At 33.3% G+C, this 21,652-nt stretch overlaps 1 protein-coding gene across 1 annotated transcript; it reads left to right on the forward strand.

Annotated features, from left to right (window-relative positions):
- The first annotated feature begins 7,178 nt into the window (after positions 1-7,178).
- Positions 7,179-12,965, forward strand: LOC104088735 (ETO1-like protein 1). Its single transcript, XM_009593471.4, has 5 exons — positions 7,179-7,926; positions 8,048-9,760; positions 10,737-11,028; positions 11,736-12,045; positions 12,537-12,965. Exons 1-5 carry the CDS (start codon positions 7,802-7,804, stop codon positions 12,755-12,757), a joined length of 2,661 nt encoding a protein of 886 aa, XP_009591766.1. The 5' UTR covers positions 7,179-7,801; the 3' UTR covers positions 12,758-12,965.
- The last annotated feature ends 8,687 nt before the right edge of the window (positions 12,966-21,652 follow it).

The following is a 21,652-nucleotide window of genomic DNA, read 5'->3' on the forward strand; positions in this document are numbered from 1 at the left end:
GAAAAAAGTCAGTAAAATATACTATTAACTAAACACTTTCAAAGGAGTAGTACTTAATAGTGTCCACAACCACTTAAATGGCAAAAAACAATATACACAGCTTTAAAAAAAAAAAACATAATATCTCTTTGTTCTTATTTCAGATTGATGTTGTTTGATTATAGTAAGGTCTAAAATGTTAAATCTGACTCTTGTATTAGTACGCTTTAGCAGTAGAAAACTACATTAAATAGTTCATAAAATTTAATGTACTTTAATTGGGAAACATTGTACAAATTTTAGATTTAATTTTTTTCACAAGTCAGAGTAGTTAAATGAGTTCAAATTATTGAAGTTTGTAAAACTGATAACAAAATATTAGTATATTAATATTTTAAAATGAAAGACTGCCATTAAAGAAAACAGGAATTAACAGTTTTTTTCTGAAATTCAAGTCGATAAGGATTATTATCCTTGAAATTTGGAACTTTTTGGATATCTATGTGGGATCCTTTCAATGGAGGAACGTGACCGTATATATTTTCAAATTAGTCTTAAATATTTTCCTATTTGGATATATCTAATAAGATTAAATTTGAAAATCAAACTTAAGAAGTATAAAATCATATTATTTCTTATTAATCTTAAATATTTTCCCATTTGAATATAGTATCTATAAAATTAAATTTGAGGCTCAAACTTACATGTGTTTGGTACAGAGGAAAACACTTTACAAAATTATGATTTTCAATTTCTTATATTTAGTTGGCTTAAATATTTGAAAAAATAATTTTCTTATAAATTCATTTTTCTCAAATTTCAAGAAAATAACCTCACTGTCAAAAAATGAGGAAAATATTTTTCGAAACTCTCCTTTCCACCTCGATTTTGCCACCTCGGTCTCTCGACCCTTTCCCTACACTCCTTACCCCACCCACCCGATACCGATCCACCCCCTCCCACCGGGCCCCAATCAATTGTCCTCGACTCAATTCGAACCCTTGCCTCCCTCCACTACTGCCACCCCTCCCCTCGCTCCCTCCACTGAACCCCCAACATCCATTGCCAACTCGTTCGTTGCGCACCCGTCCCCTCCTCCCTTCCCTCCCCTAATGTTTGTCTTAGATTATATATAAATGCTCTTTAGGACAATATTTTATTCTTATTAACCAAAGACACAAAAAAAAAATTACTTAGTATTTTTCAGAAAATATTTTTCATGAAAAATAAATATTTTTCACCAAACACACCCTTAAAATATAATTTTTTTTCTTTTTTATTAATCTTATATTTTTTTCTATTTTGGGTATATCTAATAAGATTAAATTTGAAACTCAAACTTAAAGTATAAATAATTTTCTTTCTTATTAATCTTAAATATTTTTCCTATTTTGATATATGTAATAAGATTAAGTTACAACAAACTTAAAGTATAAAATTATTTTCTTTCTTATTGATCTTAAATATATTCCTATTGGGATACAGTATCTAATAAAATTAAATTTGAACTCAAACTTAAAGTAAGAAAACTATTTTCTTTTTTATTAATATTAAATATTTTCCTATATGGATATACCTAATAAGATTAAATTTGAAAGTCAAACTTAAAGTATTAAAATCATTTGTTTCTGTTATAAATAAAAACTATAAAGTAAATAAATCGAATACAAGTATAGAGAGATTGATATATTATTCAACTTTAAACTCATGTACATAATGAACTGAAATCTCTACTATTTATATAAGAAAGGAAGTTGTTGTGTATGCTGCTACTGCAAGCTGCTACTACAAGCTGTTGTGTAAGCTGCTATGGCAAGCTGTTGTGTAAGCTGCTATTGTACCAGATATAGATAATCTTCTACCGGGGATAATATTTTTTCATAACAGAGTACCGAAAGGATAAGGTCATTGTACCAGATATAGATAATCTTCTACCAGGGGTATTATTTATCCATAACGAAGTATCGAAAGGATAAGTTTCTTTAGGAGGCTTATTTTCAATAGAGTACTAAATAGATAAACATATTTACGGCGGAGTCTCATATGGATAAGTTTCTTCATGAAGCTTATTTATAACGGAGTACTAAATGAACATCCATAATATAATATATTTATAACACTCTCCCTTGGTTGTTCATTAAAAAATAATGTGCCTCATTAAAACCTTACTAGAAAAAATCTCATAGGAAAAAATTTTAGTGAAGAAAAAAGAGTACACATATCTAGTAATACGCATTGCTAGCTGCCTCATTAAAAACCTTATAAGGAAAACCCTATGGGAAAAACCTTAGTAAAAAAAAAGAGTACAAGACGTATTTTACTCCCCGTAATGAAAACTTTATTTCAAATATTGAGTCTCCGTATTCCAATCTTGTATACTATCTTCTCAAAAGTTGAAGTTGGTAAAGATTTAGAGAATAAATCTGCTGGATTGTCACTTGAACGAATTTACTGCACAATGATATTACCATTCTTCTCAAGATCATGTGTGAAGAATAACTTTGGTAAAATGTGTTTCGTTCTATCTCCTTTATGAATCATCCCTTTAATTGGGCTATGCATGCAGCATTGTCTTCGTATAATATTTTGGTTTTTTTTATCACATTCCAACCCATATTTTTCTCGAATAAAATAAATCACCAATCTCAACCATACGCATTCCCTACTTGCTTCATGAATAGCTATTATCTCAGCATGATTTGAAGAAGTAGCAGCAATAGATTGCTTTGTGAAGTGCCATGATATGGCAGTACCTCCACATGTAAACACATACCCGATTTTAGATTGGGCTTTATGTGGATTAGATAAATAACCTGCATCTGCATAACCAATAAGATCTGCACCACCTTTGTTAGTATTAGCAAGATACATAAGTGCACCAATTGCACTGAGATTGAGTATTTCATGACCAAGTAGTTCATCATCCTCTTCTGGAGGTCGGAACAGATCCTTATTTACTTCAAGTGATTGAACACCCATTGGTGTACGTAATGGGTGCGCTTTGTTTATTTAAAAGCGTTTAAAGACCCTTTCTAGATTGATGGATAAAGAACTCGTCTACTAAATATTCAATTTGCAGACCAAGACAAAATTTTATTTTTTCAAGATCTTTCATCTTAAATTCTTTCTTAAGATATTCAATTGCCTTTTTAGAGTTCTTCTAGAGTTCCAACAAGATTTATGTCATCAATATAAACAACAAGTATAACAAATTCTGATACCATTTTCTTTATAAAAATACATGGACAAATAACATCATTTATGTATTCTTCTTTAAGCAAATATGTACTGAGGCGATTATATCACATGCGCCCAGATTGGTTTAAACCGTACAAAGATCTTTGTAATCTGATTGAGTATATTTCATGATAATTTGAACTATATGCTTCATGCATTTTAAATCCTTCAGGGATCTTCATATAGATTTAATCAAATAAGTCATATAGGTTATGACTTGCATTTAAATGGCATGACATCCTCAGGTGTTTGGACTACAAGTTCGATCCTCACAATCTTTTACAATATTGTGCACTATATTGTATCAAATATATCGTCAACGATCATTTTGTATCGGTTCCTAAGGGACATAACTTGTTGAGATCTCATCGCTTTCTTTATTTTCAGGTACTTGATCTTCTTCTGGAATTTCATGAAATGTTATGTCGTGGGCTCTTCTAGAGCTCATTTTATCCTCATTATGATCATTTTGATAATTTGTACATATCATATTTCAAGGATTGTTACCTATGAAACTGATCGGTTTACTACGCTTAATGCTTGCAATAAACTTTATCCTTCAGGGACTTTAATTTTAATAGGAGCATTTGCAGCTGAAATATGATATTTAATTTTGGATCAACAAATGCTTTTGGCATTTGACTTGAATTATCTTCTAAGTGAGGATCATATTAATTATAATTCGATTTATATAGCATATTTTCCAGCTATTTATTCTACCCCCTAAATGTTAGAAAAACTGACATATATCCCCAATCTTCTTTGGAAAACCTACCTTTGTACATTATGGTAGAGAAATTAATCAATATACCACACATCAAAAGTTATTAGATAGTAAAAATATTTGGTTTCTGATCCTAAACTAATTGTGAGGAGAGGACTTATTGTACATTATTGGTTTGATGCATACAAGTGTTGCTATATACAATTTAGAAAATCTTAGACCAACACATGAAGCTTTGTTCTCATAAGCAATAGTTTAGCCATTAATAGGAGGTATTCAATGCTAAACTAGCTTGGATATAAACCAATATCATCAAGATGAACTATCTTGATTTAATAATCTGAAAATTATGCTCTTAATTGAGAAAAATAATTTCAAATTCCAAACTGCAGGTTGACAATAAATACACATGTAACCATCTCATATATGCATCTATAAGCGGTTCATATGATAGTTGAATGAGCCCATATTCACCTTTTATATATTCCATAATTCAGGGATCTTAGTCCCAACTTTAGCTGGTATAATCAATTTATTATGAGAACAAGCAACACAAGAGAATTCTTGAAAAATCTTTTAGTTCTTCAGTATATGCTTATCTGAATTCTTAAATAGCTCATTTAAAAATTGAAAATGAAAACTTCAAGTTTATGGCATGTGCTATCTCTTAGTAAGCATCTGTTTAGTATGACATAAACTTTTAGTAAACTTCTAATTTACCGTGGCTACTTTTGTATCAGCAAATTTCTGATTTACTGTAGCTACTTTTGCTTTAGTAAAACTTCTGATTTACTGTGACTGCTTTTGCATTAGTAAACTTCTGATTTACTGTATCACAGTAAATAAGAAGTTTACTAATGCAAAAGCAGTCACAGTAAATAAGAAGTTTTCTAATGCAAAAGCAATCACAGTAAATAAGAAGTTTTCTAATGCAAAAGCAGTCACAGTAAATCAGAAGTTTTACTGAAGCAAAAGTAGCTACAGTAAATCAGAAATTTGCTGATACAAAAGTAGCCACAGTAAATTAGAAGTTTACTAAAAGTTTATGTCATAATAAACAGAAGCTTACTAAGAGATAACACATGCCATAAACTTGAATTTTTCATTTCCAATTTTTAAATGAGCTATTTAAGAATTCAGATAAGCATATACTGAAGAACTAGAAGATTTTTCAAGAATTCTCTTGTGTTGCTTGTTCTCATAATAAATTGATTATACCAGCTAGTGATACATGATATAGTACAAATTGAAGAATAATGCGGTTTACTTCTCACATACATATTATTTTACCCCCTATGATTGTAGAAACATAAAGATTTTCAATCTTCTAGTCATTTGTAGTCTTAATATGATAGCCATTTTGCATTAGTAAACTTAGGTTTACTATAACATATGTTTTGACCATAATTATATAATATAAATAACATATTTGTATATAAGCTCTTCGAGAGCCTTCGTTTATTATCCACAATCTAATATTTATCGGACACTATTGGTGTCATGTGTCTTCTAGACAAACAACTAGCTTTTTAGGAGTTGTTGATATATTTTGTACTATCAAATATTGCTCAAACACTTCTGGTACCATGAGAGAAAATTATAATCAAATAAACAATATAAAAAGATTGTTTAAGCATAAGAAAATACCTCTTCATAATATTTTCCTACTTCAAGAGGAAATTTCAATTGTGTTACTTATTCAGGAGCAAATTTAAAATATGAAATATTGAGTATATATTCTCTCAATCATATTACCTCTTCTGAAGGTGAATTGTAATATATTTACATCAAGAGCGCGTTCATATTTTCGAGCTTTATTAATATTGTCACATTCATTTCAGGGAATGAATTAATATTTATCAAAAATTCTCATTCTTCAGGAAATCGAATATAATTATCTGAACGCGTATTAATCACATCAAATTGTGATGCTTCAACCTCTTTTAAAATATTTACACTTCAGGAGCAAATCGAGGCATGCATGTAATATAGAGAATATTTCTCTAGTTTATCTTCAATTGTAACCATAGAAAGCCTAAATTATCACTTCTGGTGGTCATAGGCATATACCACTTATAGTGGTTAACAAAATATAGTTACAATGAGATATACGAAATATAATCACTTCTGGTGGTTGTATATTTCTTGCAAACTCAACTGGAGTTTAAGTGGATCTAACAATGTTATCCACTTTGTAATCCTTTATTAAGATAATTAGGATGAAAACAAATACCAAAATAGGTATTGTATGCGTAATATATAATCAAACAAGCGATGATAAAGATACTAAAATATAAGCAAAAGGCTCAAATTAATTTACGGCCACTCCAGATGTAAGTGATATCTACATCACTACTGCCAAGAAGAAAAATCCACCACCTCAAGGATATAATCTGCCTTATGATGCTCGGAATAAACAAGATCTAACCACGGAGGTAAGAGCGCCGCCTTACATCGGAGATGAACACTGGAATAGAAATTAAATTAGAAGTAAGTGCTCAAAATGGCAGAGTCTCGTGCTGATAACGTGTTATAAAATAAAAACTGTAAAGTAAATAAATCGAAGACAAGTATAGAGAGATTGATATATTATTCAACTTCAAACTCATGTCCATAATGAACTGAAATCTCTACTATTTATATAAGAAAGGAAGCTGCTACTGCAAGCTGCAGTGTAAGCTACTATTTTACCAAATATAGATAATCTTCTATCGGGGATAATATTTATCCATAACAGAGTACCGAAAGGATAAGCTCATTGTACCAGATATGAATAATCTTCTACCAGGGGTAATATTTATCCATAACGGAATACCGAAAGGATAAGCTTTTTCAGGAGGCTTATTTTCAATAGAGTACTAAATAAATAAACATATTTACGGCGGAGTCTCATATGGATAAGGTTATTCAGGAAGCTTATTTATAACGGAATACTAAATGAATATCCATAATATAATATATTTATAACCGTTTCTGATTAATCTTAAATATTTTTCCTATTTGGATATATCTAAATACATTCAATGAAAGCTGAAAAAATCAACCTTTAAATTACACTACAAGTCACTATTTAAGAGACCAAAATGGCAAATCAGTCAGTTGTTTTTCTCTTTCATACAGAGGGTAGTACTGCTTCATAGTTGTCCATGAATTGCATTCCCAATAAGTCACAGCAGTAGCTGTTACCCAACAGACTATGAAAAAAGGGAAAATGAAAATTGAAAAAAAAGAAAAAGTAGAGTGAGTGGAAAAAAGGAAGAAACTTTCCCTTTTACCAAACGGCACAAAGAAAAGCGAGACTCAAATCTCAATTTTGTCAACTTCAGTGTCTAAATTTAAGCTAAACAGTTAGTGGGTTGGTTCTTGATTATTTTTGATTTGGTGTAATTTTCATTTCTGCTGATCTGTTACATTCTTGAATAAGGTCAGTGGGTTTTTTGTTTGTATCCTGCTGGAGATCTTATGTAATCTTTTGTGGGTCTTTTTTTGGTTTTGTATGCTCTGCTGAATCTGACTTTTCTTTTAGTGGGGAAAAAAGGTGAAAGGAATTTAAGGTTTATTTGTTATCATTTCTTGATCTTAAAGAACAGATTTTTATGCTTCTTATTGTAAAAAAGTTCACCCTTTTGTGGGTGTAGATGCACCTCTTTTAGGTTGGATCTACAAATTATTTCTTCCCCAGATAAGGGGATTCTGTGTTTATCTTTTAAAACTGTGATTTTGATCTCAACAAGTACAGAGTTGTAATTTTTATATCTTAGTCTTGTGATTCTGAAGTGGTAGAGCTGTTAGTTTAGTTTATTGGGAAGAACCCTTGTGGCTACTGTGGAGATCTGGGACTTGTTTAATCTGTTATGTCCCATGAGAACTTTCTTCCCTTCAGAATCTTGTAAAGAAACACACCTCAAATCTATTAATCCTCAGTCATGGCTCCAAGTTGAAAGAGGCAAGCTTTCCAAATTTTCATCTGAATCTACTTCTTCCATGTAAGTATAAAAGCTGCCATTTTGTTGTAATTTCCTTTTTCTTTTATTCTAAGCAGATACTACTATAATTGTTGTAATCATGTTATTGAACCTTGGAAAAATTATCTTGTGGTGCTTGTAGAGAGACCCTGATCAAGGTCCCCGAACCGCCAATTCTTCCGTTTTTTAAACCTGTTGATTATGTAGAAGTTTTAGCAAAAATCCATGAACAACTCGAGTCATGTTCGCCACAAGATAGGTCGACTCTGTATTTGCTGCAGTTTCAGGTATTTAAGGGTTTGGGGGAAGTTAAATTAATGAGGAGAAGCCTTCGTTCAGCTTGGTCGAAAGCAAGCACAGTATATGAAAAACTTGTATTCGGGGCCTGGTTGAAATACGAGAAGCAAGATGAAGAGCTCATTTCTGACTTGCTTTCTACTTGTGGTAAATGTGCAAAGGAGTTTGGAGCAATAGACATAGCATTCGAAATGCCTGCTTATAAGATATTAAGCTCTCCAGGAGTTGTTGCAACAAATGAGGATCCTTGTCCAAGAACTGTTTCTTTTAGGATTGGTGATGAGAAAATAGCGTGCAATAGGCAGAAAATTGCCGGTCTTTCAGCTCCATTTCATGCCATGCTCAATGGTTGTTTCACGGAATCGTTATGCGAGGAAATAGATTTGTCTGAAAACGATATTTCACCATTGGCGATGAGGGTGATCAGTGAATTCAGCTCAACCGGTTTATTGGATGAAATATCTGCTGATCTTCTGTTGGAAATATTGGTATTTGCCAATAAGTTTTGTTGTGAAAGCCTCAAGGATGCTTGTGACCGAAAGCTTGCGTCTTTAGTTTGCTGCCGACAAGATGCTTTAGAACTCCTGGAATGTGCCCTTGAAGAGAATTCCCCTGTCCTTGCTGCGTCATGTTTGCAAGTATTTCTACGCGAACTCCCAGATTCTCTGAAAGACAATCAGGTAGTTGAACTGTTAAGCAACACTACCAAGCAACAACGATCAATTATGATAGGTCCTGCCTCATTTTCACTCTATTGTTTGTTAAGTGAAGTTTCAATGAATCTTGACCCTAGATCAGATGAATCTGTTCGTTTTTCGGAAACACTGGTAGACTCGGCTGAAACCACCCAACAGAAAATGGTCGCATATCATCGGTTGGGATGCATTAAGTTTCTTAGAAAAGAACTTGATGAAGCTGAGCAGCTCTTTGAGGCTGCTTTTAATTTGGGTCACACTTATTCCGTAGTTGGTTTGGCTAGATTAGGTCAAGTAAGGGGTCATAAACGCTGGGCATATGAGAAACTCAGCTCTGTTATTTCTTCCTCAACTCCACTTGGATGGATGTACCAAGAGAGCTCGCTATATTGTGACGGCGAGAAGAGGTTGGATGACCTTGAGAAAGCAACTGAGCTTGATCCCACACTGACTTATCCGTACATGTATCGAGCTGCATCTTTGATGAGGAAACAAAATGTTCAAGCTGCTCTTTCAGAAATAAACAGAATCCTGGGATTCAAGCTGGCATTGGAGTGCTTGGAACTCCGCTTTTGTTTTTACCTTGTTCTAGAGGACTACCGATTAGCAATATGTGATATACAGGCAATCCTCACACTTTACCCAGATTATCGTGTGTTTGAAGGACGAGTCGCAGCATTGCAATTACGTACTCTTCTGCGTGAGCATGTGGAGAGTTGGACAGAAGCTGATTGTTGGCTGCAGCTGTATGATAGATGGTCTTCAGTTGATGATATTGGATCTCTTTCAGTAATATACCAGATGCTTGAGTCTGATGCAGCAAAAGGTGTTCTGTACTTCAGACAGTCCCTGCTTCTCCTCCGGTAATTCCGCTTTTTGTTTATTTGAGTTGTAAAGTGCTTCACATTTTCTAGTAAGACGATTGGTTGTAGTGGCTGCTTACTATAATCTTTTCAGATGGGAAAAATTGTTCTTCACTTGTTAAGAAACTCATATTTTCGACCTCTGATGGTTTTCTGATATAATAGTGAAAACCTACAATTTCTTCGAACCCATATGGACTTTGCTAAAAACAGAAAACATTGGAAGCACGGAATCTATATAGGTGATATTAGCTAGTTAGGATTAAGGCTTATTTCTCTTCACACTTGCATTACGTCCAATGTTTACTAGGACTTTTTTTGATATGCTTAGAGATTTGTATATCAGTGTTCGGATAAGTGTGAGATCTGGGTAACCTAGTTTTAGAGAGCCTTTAATTTGTCTTAAAACACAAATTATTGAGAATGTAATGTGCCCAAAGTAGAATGTGTATAAAAGATTTATATATCTGACCCAACTAGTTTGTGATTGAAGCATAATTGATTGATAGATTGATTGAGGCTGCAGACTCTGCTAGATCTAGTTCTTGTAAATTACTGATTTCCAACAGCCTCTTCAACTCTTTACAAAATTTAGTCTTTCCTCTATAAGATTGGTTGCAAACTCTAGTATATTTATAATCATGTGACATTCATTCATTTGGTTTAACCTTGTATTCCTAAGACCGTGGCTCATGCTCTTTTCCAGTAAAACAAAAGAACTTGAAGGCCTTACTTAATCTTCTTAAGATGAATAAGTTAGGAAGATTTGAAGGTCTTGCCTAATAGTTTTTACCTTGCAATAGAATTTTCCTTCATCTGCGAGATATTCTGGAGCTCCCCTCGGTGTCTTGCCTTGAGGGAGGACTTACTCTACTTTAATCTCTTACTAGAGGACTATCTATTAGCCAATAATCAACCACCCATCAAGCAGAAACTGAGAACTGAATGTTGTTCACACTCTTTCATGCTTTATCAGATTAAATTGTCCAGATGCAGCGATGAGGAGTTTACATTTGGCTCGGCAGCACGCATCTAGTGAACATGAACGTTTGGTCTATGAGGGATGGATCTTATATGATACTGGCCACTGTGAAGAAGGTCTACAGAAAGCTGAAGAATCTATTAACATCAAGAGATCTTTTGAAGCATACTTTCTGAAAGCCTATGCTTTAGCTGACTCTAGCCCTGATGCATCTTGTTCATCAACTGTCATATCACTTCTTGAGGAAGCTTTGAGGTGCCCTTCGGATAGGCTTCGCAAGGGTCAGGTATGACACTCTCAATCCAGAATCTATATATCATTCATAAATGAACTTCTATGTTGCCGTTGAGCATTTAAATGAGGGTAGTATTGCACTTTTGAAATGGTATTAGAGCAGCGAAATCATGGTCCAAGGTTCATTTTGCCATGCCCTTAAATATTTCTCACATGCTTAGCCAAGGTGATAATTGCTTTTGAGCTCACACTAGAATTTCAAATCTATGGTTATTAATGTAAGATGAATTTTCCTGGCTAAAACTACAGATTTTGGTTGTAGATTCTTTCCTTCTGAGTTTCCTTTTTAAGTTCCTAGGACTGCTATAACTGACGTGATATAAGACCAAAAAGATATGACCTCAAGCCCTTCACGTAATATTCTTTTGAATCTTAAGGTAAGTATGTTTCATACAAAACGTCAGCAGTGCAAAGTTCATGAAAACACTTGAAAAGTGTGATATGGAAGTGCAAGTAGGATAACTAAAACTTGTCTTTCAGTTCAATCTGATACAAATGTATTGGGGAGTTCCCTTGTTTTATGGTTATTCGGGAGTTGACAAGGAGATTTGGGAGTCTAATACATCTGTTATTTAGATACTGGCATATGCTGATGTGAAAAATCCTGTTAAGTTCCTTTCTGTATCTTTTTAGCAGTTGTTCTACTACTACAATTGTGCATTTGTGAATGACATGTTTTACTTTATTGAACTTGGGTAGGCCCTGAACAATCTTGGCAGTGTGTACGTAGACTGCGGTAAATTGGATGCTGCAGCTGATTGCTACATTAATGCCCTTAAAATCCGGCATACCCGGGCTCACCAAGGTCTTGCTCGTGTCCATTTCTTGAGAAATGATAAGGTGGCTGCTTATGACGAGATGACTAAACTGATTGAGAAGGCAAAAATTAATGCATCTGCCTATGAGAAGAGATCAGAGTACTCTGACCGTGACCGCACAAAGGCAGACCTTGAGATGGTCACTCGTCTAGATCCTCTTAGAGTTTACCCTTACAGATATCGTGCTGCAGGTAAAAGTTCTCTTTTTTTCCACCCTTTCTTCTGTTTTAGTTTTATTCGTCTTGACCTGAAGAAGAAAAATTCAAGAATGTTCTACATTCTCTGCACTTATATATAGAGATCTATATTCAAATTCTCTACTAATAGTAATTATTTTCGAGTTACTAATTGGAAGTTGGAACACAAATTCTGTATTTGATCTTGATTTTACATAATAACATATACAAATAGTAAATCGAGATGCCCCTTTATGAGAAATGTTAACCTTCCCTCTATCTTTCTGTTTTTAGTTGGCTTAGTATTTCCGGTATTTGTAAATAAGTTATATGCACTAACAATTTAGAAATCTAATTATAGCAGGTTAGTCGAAGCTTTCACCAGTTTACCTATTAATTCTTATTTTCTGGTAGTAATTATTACCTTACAACTAACCTGATTGTTTTTAAGGCGGCTGCGCATAAAACTTAAACTCGTTTGATTAATGGTTGTTAATTGGTGATAGTTCTGATGGACAATCACAAGGAGAATGAAGCAATTGCAGAACTGTCAAGGGCCATTGCATTTAAAGCGGATCTTCATCTTCTACACCTTCGCGCTGCATTTCATGAGCACATAGGTGATGTTATGGGTGCGTTGAGAGATTGTCGAGCAGCTCTCTCCGTTGACCCGAACCATCAAGAAATGCTGGAACTTCATAGTCGTGTAAACAGCCAAGAGCCTTGAAGAAAATGAGCCAGAAGATATGCAAATGACAATAGGAGGGGAGGGAGTGAAATTGAAAAGCTTTTCCTTTTTCCCCTTTTTCACCTTCCCCCAAAATTTTCCTCCATTGTATATCATACTGAGCCTCCTCTCCATGTTTATCCTAATTCCAAAATTTTTGTAATATGCTCCCAAATTCTTTGTTAATATAATTTATATTTAACGAAAATCTTTACTCTCTCTCTCAAAAACACACACACACACACATGAAGGCACATTAGCATTAATTTAAGTTTTGTACTTAATTCACACGCTTCTATGTTAATTATTGTGTATCAACCATGGTTTTAAATAGAATTTCTGCCAAACTTCAGCACTCTGGAAAAGTATTTCTCCAAATTGTTCCGCATGTTCCGAATATATTATATTATGGATGTTTATTTAGTATTCCGTTGTAAATAAGCTTCCTGAAGAAGCTTATCTATATGGGACTTTGCTGTAAATATGTTTATCTATTTAGTCCTCTATTGGAAATAAGTCTCCTGAAGAAACTTATCTTTTCGGTACTTCGTTATGGATAAATATTACCCTCGGTAGAAGATTATCTATATATGATACACAACAGCTTGCAGTAGCAGCTTACACAGCAACTTGCAGTAGCAGCTTACACATCAGCTTCCTTTCTTCTATAAATAGAGGAGATTTCAGTTCATTATGTACATCAGTTTAAAATTGAGTAATATATTAGTTTCTCTCTATACTTGTCTTTACTTTACAGTCTTTATTTTATAACACGTTATCAGCACGAGACTCTATCATCTCGAGCAAATACTTTGAAAGTATTAGAGGTACGAACTTTCTTTTTCTAAATAATGTCAAATCTTTCTAATTTGTAGCCCTGGTTATATCGGGCAAAAACTACATGTCTTGGGTGCTTGATGCTGAAATTCATCTTGATGTGATGGGTCTGGCAGACACCATCAAGGACAAAAATCAAGCATCAAACCACGACCATGCCAAAGCAATGATATTCCATACCATCACCTTGATGAAGGCTTGAAAATGAAATATCTCACTATTAAAGATCCAGTCATACTGTGGAGTAATTTGAAAGATAGTTATGACCACCTGAAGATGGTCGTTCTTCCACATGCACGTTATGATTGGACTCATCTAAGGCTACATGATTTTAAATCTATCAGTGAATATAATTCTGCTATGTTCACAATTATTTTTCAATTAAAATTATGTGGTGATAATATTACTGATCATGATATGTTGGAGAAAACTTTCACCACTTTTCATGCCTCGAATATGCTCATGCAGCAGTAATATCGAGAGATGAGATTCAAAAAATATTCTGAACTTATCTCACATCTTCTTATAGCCGAGCAACATAATGGACTATTAATGAAAAACCATGAAAGCCGACCTACTGGTTCTTATTCATTCCCTGAAATGGATGTGATGAACTTCCACTAAGCTAAGCGTGGAAGAGGCCGTGGCCCCAATCGTGGTCATGGCTATGGTCGGGGAAGAAACTTTAATCATGGTAATAATAATGCACCAAAGAACCCTCCTCACCACCAGCAGTGGAAAAGGAAGGAACAAAAGCATGAAGCGGTGCAAGCAACAAATGCATAAAATGCTTGCTATAGATATGGAGGAAAAGGACACTGGTCACGTACTTGCCGTACGCCAAAGCACCTGGTTGAGCTTTATCAAGCCTCCTTAAAGAAGACAGAGAAAAATGCTGAAGTAAATTTTATTTCTGAAGATAATTTAGATTTCATGCATTTGGATGTAGCTGATTACTTTGCACTCCCGGTAGGAGAAACATGTCATGTGATCGGTGATGAATCCATAGAAATGTAAATATTTTAATTTTTGTTGATTGTAGTAGATAGTATGGTTATGTAATTGTTGTACATAAATAAAAGTTGTGCTTTGATAATGATGTTTACTATCATATTTATTTTGTTTATGTCATTTTGAAGAATATGGATAATGCTCAAATTATGTTTGGATCAAAGACCAATCATGAAGATATTTGTGTAATTGATAGTGGAACAACTCATGCCATATTCAAAGATCAGAAATACTTTTCTTATTTGCATAAGAAAAAAGCAAATGTTTCAACAATTTCTGGTAATATAAGTTTGATTGAATACTCCGGAAGAGCCACTATATTTCTGTCTAAGGAAACAAAACTTATTATAGACAATGCATTATTCTCCTCCAAATCCCGAAGAAACTTATTGAGTTTTATAGATATCTGCCGAAATGGGTATCATGTTGATACGATAGATGAAATGAATGTGGAATATTTTTGTATTACAAAGAATGTTTTTGGCCAGAAGTGCATTGTAGAAAAGTTACCAACTTTATCTTCTCGCTTATACTATTCAAAGATTAGTACAATTGAAGCACACTCTATCATAAATCATAAATTTACTGATTCAAATATTTTTGTGCTTTGGCATGGTCGTTTGGGGCATCCTGGATCAGTAATGATGAGATGAATCACTGAAAATTCAAGTGGGCATCCATTAAAGAACCTAAAGATTAAAGAACCTGAAGATTCTTACGAATGATGAATTTTCTTGTGATGCTTGTTATCAAGGCAAAATAATCACTAGACCATCACCAATGAAGGTTGACGTTGAATCCCCTACCTTTTTAGAATGTATACATGGGGATATATGTGTACCTATTCACCCACAAAGTGGACTGTTTAGATATTTTATGATCATAATAGATGTATCTTCAAGATGGTCTCATGTGTATCATCTCGCAACCTGGCATTTGCAAAGCTATTAGCCCAAATAATTCGATTAAGGGCACAATTCCCATATTATCCTATAAAGTCTATTCACCTTGATAATGCTGAAGAATTCTCATCTCAAGCTTTTGATGATTACTGTCTATTAGTTGGGATAAAAGTTGAACATCCTGTAGCATATGTTCATACTCAAAATGGCCTTGCAGAATCATTTATTAAACGTTTACAATTGATAACAAGACTACTACTTAAGAAAATAAAGTTGCCCACTACTGTTTGGGGCCATGCTATCTTGCGTGCAACATCACTTATCCATCTCAGACCGACACATTATAATAAATATTCTCCGTCATAATTAGTTTTTGGTCATGAACCAAATATTGTCCATCTATAAATTTTTGGATGTGCTATATATGTGCCAGTAGCACCACCACAACGCAGTAAGATGGGCCCACAAAGAAGGTTAGGAATATATATTGGGTTTGAATCACCCTTTATTATTCGCTATCTTGAACCATTGTAGGAGATTTATTTACTTCTCGATTTGCAGATTGTCGGTTTGATGAAACAAATTTTCCACAATTAAGGGGAGAGAAAAAGGAAATCAAAAAAAAAATTGTGTGAAAAGTTTCATCATTATCTCATTTTGATACACGTACCCCTATATGTAATCAGGAGGTCCAGAAGATCATCCATTTACAAAATATAGCAAATCAAATGCCAGGCGCATTTACTGATTTGAAAAGGATAACTAAGTCACATATCCCTGTAGAGAATGTGCCTATCTGAATTGATGTCCCAGCAGGACCATCTACTAGCGTGAGAGCCAGTGAACCTAAAGCACTCCTTAAACATGGTAGGCCTTTGGGTTCTAAGGATCGAAATCCTCGAAAAAGAAAATCGGCAAATGATCAAAACGATACTATGAAGGGATCTCCTGAAGAGACCCAAGATCTAATTAGTTTTGAGATTCCTGAAGAAATCAATGAACCGGAGACTTAAGTGAGTGAGAAACTTTTAATAAGTTCTACTGGTGATGGGATTCATTTAAATCAATCTAAAATAGTGGTGGATAATATTTTTGCATATAATATTGCACTTAACATTAGGCAAGATAGTAAGAATCTTGAACCCTAATATGTTGAAGAATATCGACAAAGATCTGATTGGCCAAAATGGTAAGAGGCAATTCAATCAGAATTGAACGCACTTGCTAAAAATGAGGTATTTGGACCAGTAGTCCAAACACCTGCTAGTATAAAACCAGTTGATCATAAATGGATTTTTATGCGAAAAAAGAATGATAAAATGAAATTGAAAGATACAAAGCTCGCCTTGTCGCACAAGGATTCTCACAACGACCTGGAGTCGATTTTGATGAAACATATTCACCTGTTATGGATGCCATAACATTTCGATATCTCATCAGTTTAGCACTACATGAAAAACTTAAAATACATCTAATAGATGTAGTTACAACTTATCTGTATGGTTCACTTGATAATGAAATTTATATGAAAATATCTGAAAGATTTAAAATGCCTGAAGAAAATTTAAAATCTCGGGAAATGTATTCAATCAGATTATAAAGATTTTTGTATGATTTAAAGCAATCTGGGCGCATGTGGTATAATTGCCTTAGTGAATATTTACTGAAAGAGGGTTACACAAATAATATTATGTATCCATGTATTTTTGTAAAGAAAATGGCATCAGAATTTGTTATACTTGCAGTTTATGTTGATGACATAAATCTTGTTGGAACTCCGGAATAGCTCCAAAAGGCAATCGAGTATTTTAAGAAAGAATTTGAGATGAAAGATCTTGGAAAGACAAAACTTTATCTTGCTCTGGAAATTGAACATTTAGCAGACGAGATCTTTATCCATCAATCTGCCTATACAAAAAGGTTCTTAAAACGCTTTTACATGGACAAATCGCACTCATTGAGTACACCAATGATTGTTCGATCACTTGAAGTGAATAAGGATCTGTTCCGACCTCCAGAAGGGGATGAGGAACTCCTTGGTCTCGAAATACCTTATCTTAGTGCAATTGGTGCACTTATGTATCTTGCTAATGCTACAAGGCATGACATAGAATTTTCTATTAGTTTACTAGCAAGATATAGCTCTTCTCCTACATGGAGACATTGGAACGAGATTAAGCATATATTGCGATATTTAAAGGGAACTCTTGATATAGGTTTATTTTATTCTAACAAAGGTAGTGCAGATGTTATTGGTTATGCAGATGCAAGTTATTTATCTGATCCACATAAAGCTCGATCTCAAACCGGGTACGTGTTTATATATGGAGGTACTGTCATATCATGGTGATCCACAAAGTAATATATTGTTGCTACTTGTTCAAATCATACCGAGATAATAACTATTCATAAAGCAAGCAGGGAATACATATGGTTGAGATCAGCGGTTCATTTTATTCAAGGAAAATGTGGTTTGGAATGTGATAAAAGATCAACAATTTTATACGAAGACAATGCTACATGCATAGCCCAATTAAAGGGAGGATTTATAAAAGGAGATAGAATGAAGCACATTTCATCAAAATTATTCTACACACATGATCTTCAGAAAAATGGTGATATTGATGTGCAACAAATCCGTTTAAGTGACAATCCTGTAGATTTATTCACTAAATCTTTGCCAACTTTAACTTTTGAGAAGATGGTATACAAGATTGAAATGCAGAGACTCAAATATTTGAAACGAGATTTTTATCAGGGGGAGTAAAATACGTGCTATACTCTTTTTCCCTTACTAAAGTTTTTTCCCACAGGGTTTTCCTTATAAGATTTTTAATGAGACAACTAGTTATGCGTATTACTAAATATGTGTACTCTTTTTCCTTCACTAGGATTTTTTTCCACGGGTTTTTTTCTAGTAAGGTTTTAATGAGGCACATTATCTTTTAATGAACATCCAAGGGAGAGTGTTATGAATATATTATATTATGGATGTTCATTTAGTACTCCGTTGAAAATAAGCTTCCTGAAGAAGCTTATCCATATGGGACTCCGCCGTAAATATGTTTATCTATTTAGTATTCTATTGGAAATAAGCCTCCTGAAGAAATTTATCCTTTTGGTACTCCGTTATGGATAAATATTATCCCCGATAGAAGATTACCTATATCTGGTACAATGAGCTTATCCTTTCGGTACTCCATTATGGATAAATATATTACCCCCGGTAGAAGATTATCTATATTTGGTACAATAACAACTTACACAGCAGCTTACAAGCAACTTACACAACAGCTTGCAGTAGCAGCTTACACAACAATTTTCTTTCTTCTATAAATAGAGAAAATTTCAGTTCATTATGCACATCACTTTAAAATTGAATAATATATAAGTTTTTACTATACTTGTCTTTATTTTATAGTCTTTATTTTATAACACTGGATTCATTTTTTGAAGTAATAGCACTTCGATTCTAATTTTGTTTCTCATGCTTAAAAACAGTATCTTCGTTACCAAATTGAAAGTTCTACTAAGCATATTAGCAGTCAAACAGTCAACTTAATTACTCCATTAGTTTTAATTTATTCGAGGTAGTTTGACTTGTATACAATTGAATGAAATTATTTTTAAAATTTGTGGTCTTAAAAGCTTAAACAGTAAAAGTTTTGGGACCATGACATTTGTGTGACTATAAAAGCTTCTTATTAAAGCTAAATTGGATAAAATGTAATGTTTAAAGTTGAATTGTATCCAAATAAAAAAAAATGTCATTCTTTTTGAAATGAAACAATAAAAAAAGTGTGCCATATAAGTTCAAACGGATGGAATATTTTTTCTAATAAAATCAGAAGTAAATATACTTTGTTGATTTTAAAGCATGGTTAAGCGAAAACTGTTACAGTATAATACATTTAGGAAAATTTTACCTCCTATAGCAAAGGTATATACCCTATTTATTATAAACCAAAACTATTTTAAAATATTATTTTCTATAGCCACCTTTTATATTTTATAGCAAAATAGGTATTTATGGTATACCCTACCATTTATGCGTGAAATACGCTATTTATGTTTTTTCTCTCTCTTTCTTTTAGTTAACACACGATTCTCTCTCAAAATCTCAGCAAAATATTTCTTCAATCTCTCTCTCTTCTCTCCTTCGAGCAAAATACTTCCTTCTAATATGGTCGAATCCTTCATTTTCCTCTCGTTGCTGTCTAAAGTTTAAGCATAATTAATCTAAAAACATTCAAGGCTTTAAGTTATGAATCCCTTATCTCCAAGTAATTATGTTTCAAAATCTCCACTGTCTGATTACGGCGAAAAGTCGGCAACTGGAATCCCTATGGCAGCAGCGAGCTATTCTCTTAGGCGAACAGATCCGTCCATGACTACGCCGGAGAAGATTTGAACGCCGAGTTTTTGTTCGTCTTCATTTGTAATTTTAATACAATATATTTAATATTTTGCTTGGCCGAAAAACGTCATCTCCGACGAACTTTCTTCTCTTCTTTGCTATTTAGTCACATACAATGATACAAATACGTTGTATTATGTATAAATTCACTCAAACATATTGTATTTTTGTATAAATATATTATTTTTTTGCATGTATTTATGTATTTCGAAGGTTTGTATTTTTTTAATACAACTGAATACCCCTGTATTCATGCATACTATACTTTCAATATGCATGAATACATGATATAAACATTGAAATACACTGAATACAAATATTGAAATAGAACAGAATATAACTAGTGAATACATTTAATTTTAAAATACAGTTAAATATAGTATAATACACTAAATACAAATAGAAATACAGTGAATACAACCAATGAAATATACTGAATATAACAGTAATAACATGTATTAGGAATAACTAAAATATTGTTAATATAAATACATTTGAATACACTGAATACAAAATAGTGAATACAGTAAATACAAATATTGAATCTAATGAATGTAACAGTAAAAAAATAAATATTGATACACACTAAATACAACAATTAAATACAATAATTATATACAATTGAAAAATTATTATAATTAATTGGATTGATAATGAGGCGTGTTAGAATTGATTTTGTTGAGTTATATTAGGAGTGTATCACACTAATTGATCCTTCTTTCGTTATTAGACAGCTGGACATACCTATTTTTAAGGTGATTGCCGTTACTGTATTCATGAATACATGGCGCGAATACATGTGATTGTGAATAAAGTCGCGTACAGCTGTAACCCCCTATTTTTAGGCGACTTTTGCTACTGTATTCATGAATACAGTAGCGCGAATATAGCGAATACACTACCGTAACAACTGAATAGTAGCTATATAAAGTAATTATGTATATGGTAGCTATAGAAATTAATAGCCACTGAACAATAGTGGTTTCTGAAAATTCCTTTACATTTATGGGCAAACATTATCCGTTTTAGCCCATAATTAATTTTCTTACCCGCTTTAACCCCCACCATCACTGCGTCCTTTTGGATCATCGGCCACGTTTTCTGCTCTTGCTCAAACAGCTGGCCAGAGTTTAGTTCCGAGAATCCAACATCTCTTTTGTTTGTTTGCTGCATTGGTAGGACTTGTATTCAAGGAAAATAGCTGTTAATCACATCTTAAATATAGTTTTATGAGATTATAAATGAATTTTGTGATTGTTAAATATTTTAACAAATTAATGATTAGGGTTCATTGTGGATGTCATTTTTGAAGGTGTGGTTAAAATTTGGAGCTAATTAGTGATGTTTTCTATAACGGTGTAAAAGTAAGTATATATGAAGCAGGATCCCTTTAATTATAAAGTTAACTTTTATTTAAAAATAGACTACCGACTTCATAGGAACCGATGTGATCCTTTCATCCATGTGAAGAATGCACTCCTTCATAAAAGTTCAACATATGAATTTTTACCTCCAAATATTAAAGCAATAAGTAAGTTTTTGCGCTCTCCGTTCTTTTTTGTGTGTATTAATTGCTGACATATGTTGAATATTCTAATATCATTGTAGGCAGGTAGGTTCTTGTAACGACTCGACTTGTCGTTTTAAGAATTAACGTTCCGTTCAGCGACTTAAGGTCCCGAGCAACTTTGTAATATGTATTATGACCCGCGTGTGTGGTCGAGTTTG

Source organism: Nicotiana tomentosiformis, chromosome 1, assembly GCF_000390325.3.
Source record: "Nicotiana tomentosiformis chromosome 1, ASM39032v3, whole genome shotgun sequence".
NCBI classification, from domain to species: Eukaryota; Viridiplantae; Streptophyta; class Magnoliopsida; order Solanales; family Solanaceae; genus Nicotiana; species Nicotiana tomentosiformis.

Bases quoted from the DNA above. Each gene is read 5' to 3' on its own strand.
- LOC104088735 (XM_009593471.4), top strand. From the start codon at position 7,802: ATGAGAACTTTCTTCCCTTCAGAATCTTGTAAAGAAACACACCTCAAA. The intron at 7,927-8,047 runs GTAAGTATAAAA...TGGTGCTTGTAG, and splicing joins TCTGAATCTACTTCTTCCAT to AGAGACCCTGATCAAGGTCC. The intron at 11,029-11,735 runs GTATGACACTCT...GAACTTGGGTAG, and splicing joins ATAGGCTTCGCAAGGGTCAG to GCCCTGAACAATCTTGGCAG.